Raw genomic sequence first — 20,663 nt, forward strand, 5'->3', positions numbered from 1 at the left:
GATTGTTGGAGCAGGTTAGCTATTGTAGATCCAAGCCGTCTTTGTGATACTATCTGAAACATTGCAATCCTTCTTGACAGACCAAACACAGCAGAGGCTTGCATATTGTTATAATATGTCTCATTAGAAGTGACCAATTACAGTGAAGTATTTTGTCAAATTTTATTTTCAGTGTTCCTGTCCCACAAATACCACAGCCTGTAAAAGTGTTGGAATAGTACAGTAATCTGCATAGTCCTTTACTTATAACGTTTTCTTGTTTTATTCTCCTCTCTATGTTGATCCCACTGTGTCATATGATCTTTCGACCTTCCTCGGTGAGCTGTTTTCACTCTGTTTTTTTTTTTTGGATATGTTTTAGTGCATTGTGATAATCTCCTAAAGCTTCATAAATCAGTAACGCTAAATCAGATTATCAACCGGTCCACGCTGAGTCGTCCAGCCTGAGCATTTGGATAAAATGTCACTTGCCCTGTTGACTGCCGAGCTCTATGCATTTTGGATACTCTCGGGGGAAATTTTCAACAGTATAACGTTTTGATGTGCCGAAAATTTAGGACACACACACTCACACACAGATAAATAATGAAGTAAAACACACAGAATAGAGCACTAATAGTTGGAAATGTATTTAAAGTTGCGCATGAAAACAATCAGTGGAGAGGAATGTAACCAAGGAAATGTTCCAGATTGTTGAGAGTGAGCCCTCTATTTTTCTTATACCGCCATTGACTGCCTGCTGAGTCAGCACAACACAAAATATCCCCCTTAATAACCACCCCCTTGATACATTGAGTTGTGACAAATGTTCTAATGATTCTGGTCGTATCACAACCTTTTCGCATCTGGCCTTCTGTGATCTTAGCAATGTTCGCACATGAACCGCCAAAAAACCCCAACAAACATTAGTACAGTGGTGGCACATGTCTGCAGGTTTGGCTGAATCCAGTGTCACAGCATGAATGACCCGACAGCTTATCTACCTACACGTGCACATAAGCATGCATGGGTACAGACACACACACACACACACACACACACACACACACACACACACACACACACACACTCACTCTCTCTGCAAGATATGGCCAGATGGTGTAATCCTTTAGTATTCCCTGTGTTTCACATTTCTCCCCTCCTGCGTTGGGATTACGTTGTGCTCCAATCGGATTTTGGCCCACTCTCCAGTGATGATGCTGATGATGATGATTGGCAGGGGAGTGAGTGAGTGAGGCAGGCGTGCATGAGAGACACTGTACATGGCGTAGTGCAAAATACTGCGTTGGATGTAAAAAGCTGCTGTTTGCAGAGCGGGTCGTTCGCCATCTGGTCCAGGTAAGAGACAGGACGAGTCATAGGAGACATCACAAGGAGAACGTGTAAAGAAAAATACATTTTCAGGGCAAACAAAGTAGCTCTCTTAAATTATCAAAAAGGTGATGGACAGGTGAGCTTTTATTTTGAAAACGCACCTGCATTTCACCTTAGCTTAATTTATGGAAAGTGAAACGGAGTAAATTAGCACAAGTTTATGTGTCCATCCTGTTGTACTATGTAAACAATGTCTTTACAAACATTTAAATTTCTCCTTTCTCCTTATGTTTTGTGGATGCTTCCAGATCATCTCCATTATATTTTTAATGAGACTTTTCTCACTGTGTGTGTGTGTTTCCATGGGTATTGTGAAGCTTTGTGGGTTTATATTGTGTCTAAACAAGAATAGCATCTTGTTTAGCTTCCAGTCCTGCTGCTGTGTATAGAACGAAGTATCTAGGCCTACAGACCTAATCTAAATAGCCACTCCCTATCACATGTGGTCTCATTTCACTCCTATTTAGCTGTTTTAGCATTAATGCACTAACTTTCTGGACCTAATGCCATCAGTCCGACGCAGCGTTATCATTCTCTTTCTCTTTACACGCAGGTCAGTGCTTCCCTTGTATGGTGGACGTGGTGCCTGTGAAGAATGAAGATGGCATGGTCATAATGTTCATCCTCAACTTCGAGGGCATGACAGAGGAAGTACTCCTAGACCACAAACAGGAGCTCAACCACCGCCTACCCACCTGGCTCGTCACCGGTAGATACCCATGAGTGCTCAGTCCCTCTCTGATGTTTTTACAGCTGTGCAATGACCTCTGTTAGGAGTCTCTGTTAAAATGATCAATATCGAACATCAATGAAGGAATAAAATAGGCCGTAACTATTCATTCAGTACAATAGGTACAGAAAGTTTAATGGCTTTGGTGACTTAAAATGTCACAGACTACAATGGATGCCATGTGTATGGAATAAACAATGTATAATACATGCAATTCCTATGACAGAAATGATTCAAGTAATTGTGAGTAGTAAGCCAGGCGCACAGCAGGACCACTGCAGGGGCAACCACCATCAGATAGAACCACCATCTACAGAAGCCTGTGGGGAGGGAGAGCACAGAGACTTTAGGAGAGGGTAATGTTGGTTTACGAGTACAGTAATATGATTAATATCTAAAATAATAATGATGATGGCAGCAGCAGGCGTCAGCAGGGCCACGGCAGGACCAGGGTCCAGAAGGAACTACGATCTACTAAGACCTGCTAGGGGAGAAAGCACAAAAAAAACTCCCGGAAAGAAGCTGAATTAGTCGTGTGCATTAATAAAACGTGAATTATGGTAGAACGAGAGCGTGAGAGAGGAGCTCTGTCCCCCGGCAGTCTAAGCCTATAGCAGCTTAATTAAGGGCTGGTCCGGGCTAACCTAAGCCAGGGAGCCAGTGCAGAGAAGTTAATACAGGCGTGATATGATCCCTTTTCTTAGTTCTTGTTAATACACGTGCTGCAGCATTCTGAATCAACTGGAGAGGCTTAAGAGATTTACAAGAGCAGCCCGATAACAAAGAATTACAGTAGTCCAGTCTGGAAGTGACAAACGCATGAACTAATTTTTCTGCATCTCTTTGAGACAGGAAGTTCCTGATTTTTGATATGTTACGTAGACGAAAATAGGCAGTCCTTGAAGTCTTCTTTATATGCGAGTTGAACGTCATATCCTGGTCGAAGAGAACTCCCAGAATCCTGACGGTGCTGCTGAGTACCAGAGCAATTCCATCCATAAAAACTGTATCACGTGACAGCTGGCTTCGAAGGCGCTCTGGGCCTATCAGGATAACTTCCGTTTTTTCTGAGTTTAGCATCAGACAGTTGCCGGTCATCCAAGTTCTGATGTCTCCAAGACATTCTTGAAGTCTAACTAGCTGGTCCGTCTCTTCTGGCTTGATCGACAGATACAGTTGAGTATCGTCTGCATAACAATGGAAGTTTATGCGGTGTTTCCTGATAAGATCGCCCAAAGGAAGCATATAGAGGGAAAATAAAATCGGTCCAAGTACAGAACCTTGTGGGACTCCGTGACCAACATTGGTGGTCTTTGAGGATTCACCGTTTACAAGCACAAACTGGGATTGATCCGATAAGTAGGATTTAAACCAGCTGAGTGCAGTTCCTTTGATACCAATTAAATGTTCTAGTCTCTGCAACAGGATACAATGGTCTATGGTATCAAATGCGGCACTGAGGTCCAGCAAGACAAGAAAAGAGATGAGTCCTTGGTCCGATGCAAGTAGAAGATCATTCGTAATTTTCACCAGTGCTGTTTCTGTACTGTGATGCGCTCGAAATCCTGACTGGAAATCCTCGAACAAAGCATTGTTTTGTTGAAAGTCACATAATTGATTTGCGACGGATTTCTCAAGGATCTTAGAGAGGAAGGGAAGATTACAGATAGGTCTGTAGTTAGCCAACACCTCTGGAGCAAGAGTAGGTTTCTTAAGAAGAGGTTTAATTACAGCTACCTTAAAGGACTGTGGTATATGTCCTGTCCACAAAGACAGATTCATAATATCTAATAAGGATGTGCTAACTAAAGGTAAAACTTCCTTAAGCAGCTTGGTCGGAATCGGATCCAAGAGACCAGTAGAAGATTCCCAAAGTGGGATGGATGCCGTCCCTCCTAATCAAACCAGGCTCTCCCCAAAACGTCTTCCAGTGATCAACGAAGCCCAAATTATTTACTGGGCACCACCTCGACAACCAGCGGCAGAATGACGACATGCGGCTGTACATGTTGTCACTGGTCAAGTTTAGGAGGGGGCCAGAGAAAGCTACGGTGTCCGACATTGTCTGACGTTTATCCTTAGCCAGCAGTTTAAGAAAAGACTCAACATGCATTTCTTCGACATACCTTTGGATTGCTTTTAAAGCTGTATTTGGTCTGCCCCCCCACCCCCCCTCTGACCTTTAACACCTCCAATACCTGGAACATTCTCCCATATCCTATGCCTATGAGTTTTTATCTTTGATTCATACTTTTCCTTGCAGTTCTCAACTCCTCTCCTTCCTGCGCCAGAATAATATTGGAAATACTCCCTCCTCTTTCTCTTCCTCCTCCTCTCCAGGTCGTCCACGAGGCTTCAAGCTGCGTCTTCCCCTGCTGCGCTCGTTGTCCAACAGCAAAGTGTCTCTGGACGACACAGAGGGGGCTCACGTCCCTACTGCTACACCTGTGCTGCACCCAGAACACCACTTAGGCCTCGGGGAGTTCCTGCCTCTTCCCTCTTTACAGCTAGAGCAAATCGTTGGCAGCAGGTAGGCCCTGTGAGGGACATGTTGGGGACAAGGAGATTGCTTAGCCCAGCTGCTTCTTTTGGATAAGTCTCACACTCATGAGTCCTATAAAGGGTCTATGAATTTGCATTAAAAAAATAAAATGTTCCGTCATCCTCAATTCTAATGAACATTTATCTGGCTTTGATGTAGAATCGTTCAGCTGAGGTATTTTCAACACATTTATATTTAAACATTTTGATTGTGAATATTGTGCAAATGAAATCCTATGAGTTGAACATACACCTCTAAATCTCATAACACCTTCATTGTAGGGCCATTTTTGCCATATCTGGATTGTATTCACTTTAATCTATTATTAGGTTCTAAAGCTAATATAAACTACTTCTAGTAAATTAGTCTCGACACTTCTTGCTAGGAACCTTCTGTCTACTTTCCTCCTAGAAAGACCTCAGAGGTCATTGTTGGCCAAAACCAGCAGCTTTCCTTTTTTATTATAGGCAAGGCAAGGCAATTTTATTTGTATAGCGCTTTTCATACACAAGGCAGACTCAAAGTGCTTCACATCATAACATTTCATACAATGTAGTGAAATGAAATGCAGGAATTAAAAGACAATTAAAAACAGCAAATAAAATTATAGATTAAAATCTTATTTAAATTGTTTAATTAAAGGCAGAGGTTAAAGTGCAATGTAGGTAAAATTTAGCAGAAGGCGAAGCTGAACATAAAGGTTTTCAGTCTTGTTTTAAACGTGGTCAGAGTTGGGGCAAGTCTTAAATCTTCAGGAAGTTTATTCCAGCTGTTTGTTGCGTAGTAACTAAATGATGCTTTCCCATGATTTGTATTTACTCTGGGAATCACTAATAGATTGGTGTCAGAAGATCTTAGTGATCTTGAAGGCTTATGTAGTGGAAGCATATCAGTGATATACTTTGGCCCTAACGTATGTAGTGATTTATATGTGAGCAGTAGGATTTTGAAATTAATTCTCTGACATACTGGGAGCCAATGTAAGGATTTAAGAATTGGTGTAATGTGCTCACATTTTTTGGTCTTTGTTAGAACTCTAGCAGCAGCGTTCTGAACAAGCTGGAGCTGCCTGTTTGTTTTGGAAGACCTGCAAGGAGACCATTACAAGAGTCTAGCCTACTAGTTATAAAGGCATGTACAAGTGTTTCTAAGTCTTGAGCTGACATGAGCCCTCGAAGTCGTGCTACATTTTTGAGGTGGTAGTAGGCCGATTTTGTTACTGATTTGATGTGACATTCCAAGTGTAAATCTGAATCCATAATAACCCCCAGATTTCTGGCTTTAATTGATGTTTTCAGGGAAAGAGAGTGATGGTGTTGGGTTACTTTTCTTTTTTAGCACCAAATACAATGATCTCAGTTTTGTCTTCATTTAGTTGTAGGAAATTTTGACACATCCAGTCTTTGATTGGTTTGATTGGTGCCAGTGCATTGATTTGCTCAATGCACTGGCACAGAAGATCTATGGGGCGGTAGTCGTTTGGTGATAGCGCTACATAGATTTGGGTCATCAGCGTAGCAATGGTGGTCAATTTTATTTTTTTGCATGATTTGTCCTAGTGGAAGCATGTAGATGTTGAATAAAGTCGGCCCTAAGATCGAACCTTGGGGGACTCCACACGTTACGTCGGTTGTTTCTGATACGAAGTCACCAATGTAAACAAAATAGTTCCTGTCTTGTAGATATGACCTGAACCAGCTTAAGACTGTGCCTGAGAGCCCCACGCAGTTTTCCAACCTGTCCAAAAGTATTGAGTGGTCGACAGTATCAAATGCAGCACTGAGTTCTAATAGCATTAATATTGAAGTATATAGACTCACCCTCACCTTAAACATGCAGTTTAATGACTCCCAAATGTACATACCACCATCCCCTTCCTTGTTTCCTAGGTCAGCCCTACAGAGTTGGCCAGAAGACCAACAGGAAGACCAGTGCACCTTACTGGGCCCTGACCCTCCTGCACCCAGTCCTTCTCCTCCTCCACACAGAGCCCACCGGGTGGATGCGCTGACCCAGTCCTCCCCCTGTGTGGCACCTCACCACCGCCTCAGCCTGAACCCGGACGGCTCGGGCTCCAACTGCTCCCTGTCGTGTAGCCGCTCGCACGAGAGCTTCCACAGCATGCGTCGCGCCTCCTCTGTGGACGAGATCGAGGCCCTGAGGCCCGACTGGGACCGCAAGAACTGCAGAGGGAGTGTCCGGCCGGGTGAGCAAGTGGATGCAAAGGAAATGAAAAATAACAGCTTCTCAGCCCTCTTTCTATCATCCCCTCTCCTGATGCTCTGTGCGTGTTTTTTCAGGCGCGGTTAACAGCAAAGCGAACATATTGAACTCCACGTCGGACTCGGACCTCATGCGGTACCGCACCATTTCCAAAATCCCTCACATCACCCTCAACTTTGTGGATTTCAAACCGGACCCACTCATTGCCCTGCCCAGCGGGGAGATGGACATCATAGCTCCCTGCAAACTCATCGACCGGACACACCACGTCACAGAGAAAGTCACTCAGGTAGGACGCACTTCTTGAATGCAGCGTTCATTGCTCTCATTATCTGGCAGCTTCTTCGTTTTGTGGTCAGGCTTTTTCTATTCTATGCTGCGGCTCAGTCCTAACTGATCTTACAGGAAGTGGAAACGTGTATGTTGTGTGCACATACATGCGTAGGTGCTGTCAGACAGATGTGCAAGTTAGCATGATTTTGTCATGCCAGCTTCTTCCACTCGCGATCATGTGACAAATCTTCCTTGGGAGATAATAATCGTACCAATGGCTGAACTGAACAAATCGGGGAAACTTTCCTTTTGTACTTGGACAGACGGCTTATTTGAACATTGGTCCATACACTGCATGAAAAGTGAGATTTTCGTCCCTGTAAATGCCCGTAAATCTCCCTAATTTCCGACCGTCTCCGACAATTTGCAATCCGCGCACGTCGCGTTTGTCTGTGCCACAAATTGTCGGACACGAACCATGACGTATGTGGAGAGCTGGCGGAGGTGTGAATAGCCCGAATTAGCATATGAATGCAGCGAAACCGCGGGTGGCCGAGCGGGCTTGAATATCCTTACTCCTAATTGGATGAAACCACAACTTTCAAACAAGTAAAATCACTCGTGATTGGTTGGCAGATCTGTCGCTATTGGTCACCCACCTCATTTTATTTATATATATATTTATAAATTCATATTATGCTGTATATTAATTTCATTGTTATCCTATGTAGGCTACTACGCTATTATTAGGATACCACCCAGGACATCAATGAATTTATAGAGAAAATGAACATTTGCCAGGAACATGTTTATGCAAAGAAAGAGCTTTATTAACAACATACAAACAACAACTATATACAAAGTGAGGATCTGCCCACACTTGGGTAAAGGCGGTTTAAAAAAGTACAGCTCAGTAAACTGTCCGCAAAGCTGCAGTCCCGTTAGAGGATGCCGGCGACCCAACGAAATGCCGGCGACCGTACAATCCACCCCGAGACCCCGGCAACATCGCCATGCTCTTTGTCCGACATGAGCTCTACGGTGGCGGATTTCCAGAGTTCCACCTCGTCAACAGCCAGCACACTTTGTCTCGATTCCAGCAGCTGTAAAAACAACAATGAATCAGTACTGTGCGATACGATCCGTATGGACACAACACATCTATCAATGCACCTGAAAAAAGTAAGCAAATAAACTCTTACCCTCTTTCTTCTCGCTCGACTCCGCGCTGAATTCTTTGCAGCTTCCGCCCGGAATGAGTGTTCCGGCTGGGAAAACCTGAAGCTCCTGCGTACCGTCTCAAAATACGTCTTACAGGCGGCTGGAAAACAATTAAATGAGTGTGGTATGAATAAAAAAAATCAAACGCAAGTCACAGTAACATTTAACAAGGAAGGAGAAACGGAGTTGTGAAGACGGCGCACCGCTTCCTGTAAACGACACGGCAAAGAAAATACACTTTAATAAAGCTGTTTCTGCTCACTTGTAAGGCTACTAGGCTACTCTTAGCTTTCGTTTTAGGCTACGCTACTTTTAGCTTAGCTTGCAGTCATTGAACATATTCTTACCGCTATCTTGGGATTGTGCGCCCGTCTCCTCTTCTTTGAGTCAGTTCCTCCCGACTCCAGAGCCGCCAACCTCTTCTCTATGGACAGCAACCTGGAGAGTCCCGAACGCTCCAGTGGAGCGAACCGCTCGTTGATATCGGCAGTTTGTTGTTGGAGTTGACGAGACAATCCACTGAGAGCATTCAGCAGTTTCTTCTCGTCTGTCTGCGGACTGGCCGAAAATTGCTGACCGCGGAGAGGAGTTGAAGGCGAGTTGAACGCGAGACGTCGTCCAGCCATTATTCACGAACCAGAAAAAACCAAACAAAGTAACTGGAGATACAGTTCTTCTGAATATAGTAACACACACGTGTCTGTTTGTATGCTCATCTTGCAAGTACTGCTGTATGAGTCATGCCTATGACCTCACACGTGATTGGACGATGAGTCTAAGGGTCCTCCAATCACATACGAGGTTATTGTTATAGGGAAGGACCAGTATTTTAGGATGAGTCTGACATACATGCAGTGTTTACAATGTATCATCAGATGTACTCTTGTGTCACTGAGGTTGACTGCCATGACATGTAAACGGGTAACATATATGAATGTAACTTACTCAATCGATAGATGCAGAGCATAAAGGTCAGCATATGTTTATGCTAAGTGGTGTGGAAACACTACAGTTTTGAGGAACCCGTCCTTGACCCTCTAGCAGAACTACGACCAGCCATTATAAAGCAGTTTATTGTTAGTAATGTTGTGTCAAAGGGTACGGCATTTAAACATGTTCTTGCACAAGTTTCCTGGCTTCATCCCCACCCGGACAGACATTTTTATGGAAAGCCAATAGAAGTTTGGGGCTTGCAGGGAACAGACACGTCATACCCAGCATCATTTCTGCCAGTTGAGCGCATTGCTAGAAGATGTGTGGTTAAAACATCCTCTGTGCATTTAAGTAAGACCAAAGAAAAGGTCACTGTAGTCCTGCCACTATGCACTGTAGTTGAGCTATAGGAGACTGTGATCTCTGCAGACCCCTCATTCTGATTCAAATGTTGTTTGCATGGAATGCTCATTTTACCTTGATTAAAACTCATTTTTTAAAGAAGTTATTTTGTGTATCTTTTTTACATAACATTTGCCATTGCTAATGGCGTACACAGTAATCTAGCACATTTGAATTAAATAAATCAATTCAAGCTAAAATGTGCCTATAATTTCAGCTTTTATTTCCTGGCATTCACATCTAGATGTGTTAAACAACTCACGACATACCACCCTTTGTTTGAACCCACCCATTTTTCAAGTGAGCAAAAGTATTGGAACATGTGACTGACAGGTGTTTCTTGTTGCCCAGGTGTTGCCTTTTAGGTTGGTTGTTAAATAGCTCTGCATGACTAGTCTAAGTTTTCACCCTTGGTTCAAACCTATTAAGACTGCAATCCTGTTAAAAAGGATAAACCAACATGAAGACCAGAGAGCTGTCTATGAGAGAAAAGCAAGCCATTGTCAAGCTGAGAAAAGAAGGAAAGTCGATCAGAGTCATTGGACAAACATTGGGCATAGCAAGCACAACAATTTGGAATGTCCTGAAAAAGAAAGAAACTACTGGTGTACTGAGTAACAGATGTCGAACAGGTCGGCCAAGGAAAACAACAGTAGTTGATGACAAGTATCGTGAGAGCTGTGAAGAAAACCCCCAAAATATCAGTTAGTGACATCACCAACGACCTCCACAGTGCAGGGGTGAAGGTATCACAATCCACTGTTCGAAAAAGACTCAGAGAGCAGAAATATAGAGGCCACACCACAAGATGCAAACCACTCATCAGCAGTAAGAATCAGAAGGCCAAATTGGAATTTGCAAAGAAGTACAGAGATGAGCCGCAAAAGTTCTGGAACACAATCATTGATATTTATTGATGATGTACCCGATGATGGTAGCAGCAGAATGAATTCAGAAGTGTGCAGAAACATTTCGTCTGCCAATTTACGGAGAAATGCATTGAAACTAATCGGGAGAAAGTTCATCATGCAGCAGGACAATGACCCAAAGCACACTGCCAACACAACAAAGGACTTCATCAGGGGGAAAAAGTGGAAGGTTTTAGACTGGCCAAGTCAATCACCTGACCTTAACCAAATAGACCATGCATTTCACCTCCTTAAGAGGAGACTGAAGGGAGAAACACCCCGAAACAAACAAGAACTAAAAGAAGCTGCGGTAAAAGCCTGGAACAGCATCACAAATGAAGAATGCAACAGTTTGGTGATGTCAACGGGTCGCAGGCTTGGGGCAGTTATTGCAAGCAAGGGTTATGCCACCAAATATTAAATGTTATTTACTTTAATTAATTATTCATTTATTAATGATTATTTGTTCCAATACTTTTGCTCACTTGAAAAATGGGTGGGTTCAAACAAAGGTTGGTATGTTATGAGTTGTTTAACACATGGTAAATGGTAAATGGACTGTACTTGTATAGCGCTTTTCTAGTCTTCCAACCACTCAAAGCGCTTTAACACTACATGACATCATTCACCCATTCACACCCCTTCATACACTGATGACAGGAGAACCATACACAGTGACACCTGCCCATCAGGAACTAACTTTCATACGCTGTAGTCGCAGCTACAGGAGAAATGTCGGGTTAAGTGTCTTGCCCATGGACACATCGACATGCGGGTTAGCCAGGACTGGGAACGAACCCACAACCCTCTGATTGGAGGACGACCGTGCTCCCCACTCACCCACAGTCGCCCACATCTAGATGTGAATACCAGGAAATAAAAGCTGAAATTCTGAACTCCTGTCTCATACTCATCTTTTGATCTTAAATCCAAATGTCTTCAGTGAACAACAAAAATAATGGAATTTTCCTTACCGTTCCAATTTTGGAGGGGACTGTATATAAATTATGTTATTTCACGAACTTAAATCACATGTCATAATAATGACATAATCATTTTGGTGCAGGATTATTTAGCGGGAGAACTAGGTAAATAGCCATTTGCTTTTTATTGATACATTAACATCAGGTCAGTGAATTCCTTTTTCAGCCCGATGTGTTTGTCTCTTTCTTGCATCTGGGAAGGCCATGATGGGAGTTATACGAACAAAGAGCAAAGAGGATTATGTTAATTCTCTGCCAGCACTGCAATCTATAAGAGTTACTAGAGATGAGTATGAACAAAATGTTCTGCACAACCAACGGGAACATCATCAGGGAAAAATCTCAGGTTGATGATGCACCACAATACAAAATCAATGTAATCATGCTGCGCATGTGAGGTATGGTCAAAACGTAACCGTCAGTATGAGTATGCGTATGTGTTAACCATGTTGTAAGTACATTGTAGTGCACAAGCTGTGTAGAAATGGTACTTTATTGATTCTTGTTTTCTGGATCTGTACTCTCTTGGTTGAATGCACTAATTGTAAGTAACTTTGGATAAAAGCTTCAGCTTAATTATAAATGTACATCTAATATGATATATGTTTTATCACTGCATATATATCACAACCATATAACAGGGAAACTCTTTTGTAACAGTGTATCTTTTTTTCTGTGTCTTAATGGCTAAAATAAGGGCTGATGGGTTGACATGAATTCACAATACCAGCAGCAGCAGAGCGTTTTGATGTTAGTCCCATAAATCCCCTTAAGAACTGCCCCAACCTGCCCTTTGACCTTCCTGTGCAGTCAGAAAAGTTTCAATAATCTATGCTTTTTCAACTATAGAGACAGAAATAATCAGTTCAATCTATAACCGAGCCGTGTCGTTCAGATCTTACCCTACATCCATTTGTTTAATGCCTGAGAACAACTGTTCAGTGGATTGCCAGAGCTCATGCAGTACTAGCTCTGGCCTGAAGAAAGCAGCACCACATAAGGTGGAGGGATGAAGGGAACCGCAGGAAAAAAACGCTAAATAATTGTGAAGTTCAATAAAAGTGCTCCATAAAACATCTGACACCCGCAAGAATAATGAATGCAGATTTGTAACTGGTCCTGGCACTGATCCGCTTTAAGGCTTTATACTTGTTGAGTTTTGCCTCCTATACTTCTTTATGCCCGAGCTCCTTGCAATCCCAGTCTCCTTGCAATCTGGCACAACGCAGTGTCTTGAATAAAAAGATGTGTGTCTTAATGTGAGGCTCTAGAAATGAACACAACGGGATTCTGTCTGAAGTCTGAAACGAGTTATTTGGCCGATGTTTTGATAACCGTCCGCTGCCAGTTCAGTGCCCCCCCATGAAGTAGTAAACCTAGGGGAGACACTGCAGTCTACCTAATCCATACTTCTCAAACTCGCCGCCGGAGTGTGGACAACTTTGGCGTAGCGTCAGCGCCACCCCCTCGCACCTTCGTGTTTGACAGTCCTGACCTAATCAATGTGTATGTACGTCCTCCGACTCATGTCATTTAGCCGTCACTGGAAAATTATACTGTACATTTGTCCCTCTGTTGTTTCAGCATCGTCTGAAGGCACCTTCCGATCACATTGTATCGGACTGACATGTTCTGTGAGAGTTTGTCCTTAATGGATTTCTTTCCCCTACCAATACTTTTACTTTTATACATTAAGTAGTATTGAAACCAGTACTTTTATACTTTTACTTAAGTAAAACACTTGAGTTGATACTTCAACTTCTACAGAAGTCGTTTTAAACCCTAGTACTTCTATCTATACCTATATCTATACTTCTACTTGAGTAATGAATTTGAATACTTTTGACACCTCTAATTGGCTCTATCGGCTAATCAATCATTTCAACAAGTTTTTTTACAGCCTTTAAGGAAGCTTTACTGTGTTCAAACTTGAGCACGGGTGACTTGTAATTAACAAATAACACAGTTCAATAAGGTAGGTTGGATGAAAAGCTTGAATTTTTGATGGATTGCAAGCTTAATAGATGGATGAATGTATAGCTGGATTGTTGGGTGGATAGCTGGCTGGATGAGGAGGAGTGGTTGAGAAAGAGGAAGCTCTTACTCAGAGTTTGGAGAAGCATGAAGCGCTGAACCGACCAGTGGATAGAAAGTGTCACTCATAGCGTCTGGGGTTGTGTAAAAAAAAAAAGCTAGATTCGTGTTATGTGATATTTTGAGTTGTGTGCTTTTGGAATCTTTGGTTTAGAAATAATTTTCAAACCTAGAGAAATCACTCATTTTAATTTAGCTTAATGCCACTTACATTTGGTCTCCTATCAATGACATTATATCCTCTTTACTCATGTGGTTGAAACAATGACGGCCACGATCCAAACCTACTTCATCATCTCCAAACCCTTATCTTATTGTTTTGACTGAGAGACTCGCACATAATGACATTATTGTAGATGTTTTCTAGCGCCACTTGAAAAATACATTATAAATGTATACATAATTCCCCTGCCTTTCATATGTATCTCCATACGTCATGTTACAAATTATAATTATTTTCTGACTGTATTATTGGAGCAGCAATTCAGTTTCTTTTAGTTCCGTGCTCTGCTGTTTTACATTACAACATGTCATTTAGCTGCCGCTTTTATCCAAAGCAACTTACAATAAGTGCATTCAACCATAAGGATACAAACTCAGAAGAGCAAGAAACAAGAAAGTGTGATTTCATCAAATAAGCCAAGTTACAATTTGCTATAGATATGTGCCATTAAAAGTACAATATAAGTGCTACAATTTGTTAGTCTTTTAGTCAAGGTGGACTTTGAAGAGGTGTGTCTTTAGTTTGCAGCAGAAGATGTGATGATGGCAGTAAGAGGTCTTAATGTCTAAGTCACGGTGTGGCTTTCTGAAACCCTGCTGGTCCAATTTGTCTCTGTTTGCCGTGTGAGAACACTGAGGCTCAGTTCTACGGCTGTCAAATGTGTGTTGTGCGATTATTGCACTAACATTATTTGTGATGAACAATATCATTGCAATTTTCATTTTATGCCACTGATAACACAATGACAATATAAAAGCATCGCCAGTGCTCGAAGTGGGCAAGTACTCACCACTTCTACATTTTACTCTTAAGCGTATCGGCACCTTTTCTTGCATGGTTGTTGTTTTAGGTGAGATTTTAGGTGAGGTTTTAGCTTGAATGTGCTAACTGTTTTTGTTTCCACTGTTTTAAAACAAAGTCGACCTACCGGCTCGTTCATGTTATTGTCTCTCATTCGACTGTGGCTTTGTAACCACGTCCATTTGGACTTGTTTATCCTAATTGTCTGTAGATGTCACGAAAAAGAACACTGCATAACAGAGTGAGTTCACGCATTCCCTTTCCCTGTCGTTGTCTGTGTGTTCATCAAGAGAAACACAAACATAAACTAGAAAATGCATTTCCTGCTGAAAATGCGTTGGAATGCAAAAAGCTGAAAGCTGAAATGAACTTTTTAAAATAGCTGAAAATACAGAAAGTTGAAGGGAATTTGAATACATTTGCTGAAATTATAGATATTAGAAAAGCTGAAATGAATTTGAAATTGCTGAAAATACAGAAATGGGAGAAGCTGAAAGGAATTTCAATAGATTTGCTGAAAAAGCAGAAATGAAAACAGCTGAAATAAATTTGAAATATTGCAAAAAAATACAGAAATGAATATTGAAAAATTGCTGTTGATAGAGGCATAATAGCTGAAATTATTTTAAAGAACTGCTGAAAATACAGGAAGTGGGGAAGCTGAATTTCAATAGATTTTCTAAAAACAGAAGTTGCAGGAGCTTAAATTTGTTTAAAATTGTTTGTAGTAATATTAGTAGTAGTATTAGTTATAATTGTGGTATTAGTAGTACTAGCAGTAATAGTAGGTTTAGTATCAATAGCAGTAGAAACAGCTGTAATACTATTAGCCATAGTCGTATTTGTAATAACATTAGTAGTAGTTGTAGTATTAATAGCAGTAGAAATACTAGTAGTATGGTAGTAGAAGTATCAGTTGTAGTACTAGAAGTACGAGTAATATTCGTAGTGGGAGACAGAATGTTTGTTATTCAAACTAAGAAGTTTTTAATTAATAGGCCTCATCACAAACATTACAGTAAAAATTCCCTCCATGTGGCTTTTATTTTGAAATTATTGGATTGGGTGGGTTGGGGGGGTGTAGATAGAGGGAGGGAGGGTGAGAGGGTGAGGAAGGGAGGGGTGGTGAGGAAGAGATAGAGGGAGAGGAGGAGAAATAGACATACTGACTGACTGAGTGATTAACAGTGAGAAGAGGTCAGGGTGGAGGGGGGAGGGGGGAGGGGGGGCGAGTGTCTTTATCATATTGGTCTGTTGACAGAAAGCATAGCTGCGTCATGTGACTCCACTAATCACGTCATAGAAGCAGCTGTGAGTCACACACAGAGATACTGCAGCGTGTTTACGAGTAACCACGGCAACGGCGCACCTATTGCATTGGGTGGGGTGGGGGGGTGTAGATAGAGGGAGGGAGGGTGAGAGGGTGAGGAAGGGAATGGTGGTGAGGAAGAGAGGGAGAGGGGAGGAGAATTAGACTGACTGACTGACTGAGAGTGATTAACAGTAAGTAGAGGTCAGGGTGGAGGGGGGAGGGGGGGCGAGTGTCTTTATCATATTGGTCTGTTGACAGAAAGCATAGCTGCGTCATGTGACTCCACTAATCAGGTCACAAGGAGCAGCTGTGAGCCACAGACAGATCCTGCAGCATGTGAGTGCTCGTAACCACGACAACGCCGCACCTGTGCGGCTGCAAAGGGGCAGACACAGGACAGCGAGTTACACAGAATCCACACCTCAAACAAATGAGAACCAGCGCAAAACTATAACAGCTATCTAAAAAATACGGCGTTTGTATGAGACCCAAGACTCTACCGAACGCGTGGATGTGCGTTTTATGTCTGTCCGGTAATAAATACGGCTCCTATGGCCGTTGACAGAACGTGTACCTTGTGGATTTTTGTGAGAAATATGTCGGCAGATTTGTATTGGAGCCTATGGGGCTTTTGGCAGAGGTTGTGTCACTCAAACACACCTTGCGCCAAAACTAAAGAACTCTGGGATTCCATGAACACATTAATCCAATCAGCACAACCATACCCTCATTAATCTGAAGAAATGAAGCCTCTAGAGTGTATACTTTGGCTGCAAGGACAGAAGTTCCATACTTTTTAAACCAGATTTCTGCGATGCCCCACACTCTAGCCTGCGAGGCCCCGCCTCTAGCAGACGCAATACACACTCATGTAAAAGTCAGAAACGGAGCGAAAAACTAGTGAAACTTAATCAGTGATTATGAAAAAAGTACAATAGATATCAAGAAGCAGTTTTTTCATAAAATAGTTGAGACTTGTGTGAACATTTGAGAGTTGAAATGGTGTCTGTAGCTGAAAGATTTGCAAAGCTGAAAAATCTGAAAGTTGAAGAAGTTTAGGAGGATTTGAAAGCAAACTCCATTTGAAAACCATGTTAAAATATTAATGATTATTGATTTATATAAATTCAAGCATAAGAGGTAGAAAGCTGAAAAGTCATAGCCCTCAAGCCAGAAAGGAGCTGAACATTTTAATATTTGAAGGATTTTAATAGCTGAAAATGTGAAGGAGTTGAAAGGGGGCGCGGAAGAAATAGAACTAGAAAAAGCATTTCCTGCTGAAAATGCGTTGGAATGCAAAAAGCTGAAAGCTGCACTGAATATTTAAAAATAGCTGAAAATACAGAAAGTTGAAGGGAATTTGAATACATTTGGTGAAAAGATTAGAAAAGCTGAAATGAATTTGAAATTGCTGAAAATACAGAAATGGGAGAAGCTGAAAGGAATTTCAATAGATTTGCTGAAAAAGCAGAAATGAAAACAGCTGAAATAAATGTGAAATATTGCAAAACAGAAGTTGCAGGAGCTTAAATGAATTTTAAAAAGTACAGAAATAACAAAAGCTGAGATGAATAAAAAGAGGTTTAAAATTGTTTGTAGTAATGTTAGTTGTAATTTGGGTATTAGTACTAGCAGTAGAAGTCGGTTTAGTATCAATAGCAGTAGAAACAGCTGGAATACTGATACTATTAGCCATAGTAGTATTTTTAATAACATTAGTAGTAGTTGTATTAATAGCAGTAGAAATACTAGTAGTATGGTAGTAGAAGTATCAGTTGTAGTTCTACTAGAAGTACTAGTAATATTCGTAGTGGTTATAGTAGTATTTGAAAGAGCAATGCGTATTTCAACGAAACCGCTTCATGGTTAAGGTACAGATAATCATTCAGGCTTTTAGTTTGTAATGATGGAATTGGGTGAGGGGGGGTTGGGAGACAGAATGTTTGTTATTCAAACTAAGAAGTTTTTAATTAATAGGCCTCATCACAAACATTACAGTAAAAATTCCCTCCATGTGGCTTTTATTTTGAAATTATTGGATTGGGTGGGTTGGGGGGGTGTAGATAGAGGGAGGGAGGGTGAGAGGGTGAGGAAGGGAGGGGTGGTGAGGAAGAGATAGAGGGAGAGAGAGAGGAGGAGAAATAGACAGACATACTGACTGACTGAGTGATTAACAGTGAGAAGAGGTCAGGGTGGAGGGGGGAGGGGGGGCGAGTGTCTTTATCATATTGGTCTGTTGACAGAAAGCATAGCTGCGTCATGTGACTCCACTAATCACGTCATTGGAGCAGCTGTGAGTCACACACAGAGATACTGCAGCGTGTTTACGAGTAACCACGGCAACGGCGCACCTATTGGATTGGGTGGGGTGGGGGGGTGTAGATAGAGGGAGGGAGGGTGAGAGGGTGAGGAAGGGAATGGTGGTGAGGAAGAGAGGGAGAGGGGAGGAGAATTAGACTGACTGACTGACTGAGAGTGATTAACAGTAAGTAGAGGTCAGGGTGGAGGGGGGAGGGGGGCTAGTGTCTTTATCATATTGGTCTGTTGACAGAAAGCATAGCTGCGTCATGTGACTCCACTAATCAGGTCACAAGGAGCAGCTTTGAGCCACAGACAGAGATCCTGCAGCGTGTGAGCGAGTAACCACGACAACGGCGCACCTATTGGATTGGGTGGGGTGGGGGGGTGTAGATAGAGGGAGGGAGGGTGAGAGGGTGAGGAAGGGAATGGTGGTGAGGAAGAGAGAGAGGGAGAGGGGAGGAGAATTAGACAGACTGACTGACTGACTGAGTGATTAACAGTGAGAAGAGGTCAGGGTGGAGGGGGGAGGGGGGGCGAGTGTCTTTATCATATTGGTCTGTTGACAGAAAGCATAGCTGCGTCATGTGACTCCACTAATCAGGTCATAGGAGCGAGCAGCTGTGAGCCACAGACAGATCCTGCAGCATGTGAGTGCTCGTAACCACGACAACGGCGCACCTGTGATCATTAACGATCTGCTGCAAAAGACAGAGACATGGCAGCGAGTTACACAGAATCCACACCTCAAACAAATGGGAACCAGCGCAAAACTATAACAGCTATCTAAAAAATACGGCGTTTGTATGAGACCCAAGACTCTACCGAACGCGTGGATGTGCTTTTTATGTCTGTCCGGTAATAAATACGGCTCCTATGGCCGTTTACAAAACGTGTACCTTGTGGATTTTTGTGAGAAATATGTCGGCAGATTTGTATTGGAGCCTATGGGGCTTTTGGCAGAGGTTGTGTCACTCAAACACTCCTTGCGCCAAAACTAAAAAACTCTGGGATTCCATGAACACATTAATCCAATCAGCACAACCATACCCTCATTAATCTGAAGAAATGAAGCCTCTAGAGTGTATACTTTGGCTGCAAGGACAGAAGTTCCATACTTTTTTAACCAGATTTCTGCGCTGCTTCAGCCTCTAGCCCGCGAGCTCTCCACTCTAGCAGACGCAATACACACTCATGTAAAAGTCAGAAACGGAGCGAAAAACTAGTGAAACATAATCAGTGATTATGAAAAAAGTACAATAGATATCAAGAAGCAGTTTTTTTCATAAAATAGTTGAGACTTGTGTGAACATTTGAGAGTTGAAATGGTGTCTGTAGCTGAAAGATTCGCGAAGCTGAAAAATCTGAAAGTTGAAGAAGTTTAGGAGGATTTGAAAGCAAACTCCATTTGAAAACCATGTTAAAATATTAATGATTATTGATTTATATAAATTCAAGCATAAGAGGTAGAAAGCTGAAAAGTCATAGCCCTCAAGCCAGAAAGGAGCTGAACATTTTAATATTTGAACGGTTTTAATAGCTGAAAGTGTGAAGGAGTTGAAAGGTGCCGCGGAAGAAATAGAAGAAGTTGAAATAAAGATTCGAAGAACAATACTTGGAATGCATCTCAATGCATTCCAACAATAATAAGTCGGAACTAGAAAAGGCATTTCCTGCTGAAAATGCGTTGGAATGCAAAAAGCTGAAAGCTGAAATGAACTTTTTAAAATAGCTGAAAATACAGAAAGTTGAAGGGAATTTGAATACATTTGCTGAAATTATAGATATTAGAAAAGCTGAAATGAATTTGAAATTGCTGAAAATACAGAAATGGGAGAAGCTGAAAGGAATTTCAATAGATTTGCTGAAAAAGCAGAAATGAAAACAGCTGAAATAAATTTGAAATATTGCAAAAAAATACAGAAATGAATAGTGAAAAATTGCTGTTGATAGAGGCATAAGAATAGCTGAAATTATTTTAAAGAACTGCTGAAAATACAGGAAGTGGGGAAGCTGAATTTCAATAGATTTTCTAAAAACAGAAGTTGCAGGAGCTTAAATTTGTTTAAAATTGTTTGTAGTAATATTAGTAGTAGTAGTAGTTATAATTGTGGTATTAGTAGTACTAGCAGTAATAGTAGGTTTAGTATCAATAGCAGTAGAAACAGCTGTAATACTATTAGCCATAGTCGTATTTGTAATAACATTAGTAGTAGTTGTAGTATTAATAGCAGTAGAAATACTAGTAGTATGGTAGTAGAAGTATCAGTTGTAGTACTAGAAGTACGAGTAATATTCGTAGTGGGAGACAGAATGTTTGTTATTCAAACTAAGAAGTTTTTAATT

General features: G+C 41.7%; 1 protein-coding gene and 1 long non-coding RNA gene across 4 annotated transcripts in view; one reads left to right on the forward strand and one right to left on the reverse strand.

Annotated features, from left to right (window-relative positions):
- kcnh2b (potassium voltage-gated channel, subfamily H (eag-related), member 2b) overlaps positions 1–20,663 on the forward strand; it is a 216,136-nt gene that overhangs the window by 106,423 nt on the left and 89,050 nt on the right. For 2 of the 3 annotated variants that reach the window (XM_040166921.2, XM_040166919.2), the window contains exons 3-6: positions 1,928–2,083; positions 4,445–4,634; positions 6,536–6,852; positions 6,947–7,158. In XM_040166921.2, the coding sequence (XP_040022855.1) occupies positions 1,928–2,083; positions 4,445–4,634; positions 6,536–6,852; positions 6,947–7,158 (875 nt within the window). Of the gene's footprint in view, positions 1–1,203; positions 1,339–1,927; positions 2,084–4,444; positions 4,635–6,535; positions 6,853–6,946; positions 7,159–20,663 lie in introns of those variants that run through there. The other variant, XM_040166922.2, reaches the window with a different exon arrangement.
- LOC144390485 (uncharacterized) lies at positions 7,951–9,144 on the reverse strand. The gene is made up of 3 exons (XR_013454527.1): positions 8,711–9,144; positions 8,345–8,463; positions 7,951–8,245 (listed from the first exon to the last, which is right to left on the reverse strand). It is a non-coding gene; the product is annotated as an uncharacterized LOC144390485 (long non-coding RNA).

The sequence above is a fragment of the Gasterosteus aculeatus genome, chromosome 21, assembly GCF_964276395.1.
Source record: "Gasterosteus aculeatus chromosome 21, fGasAcu3.hap1.1, whole genome shotgun sequence".
NCBI lineage: Eukaryota > Metazoa > Chordata > Actinopteri > Perciformes > Gasterosteidae > Gasterosteus > Gasterosteus aculeatus.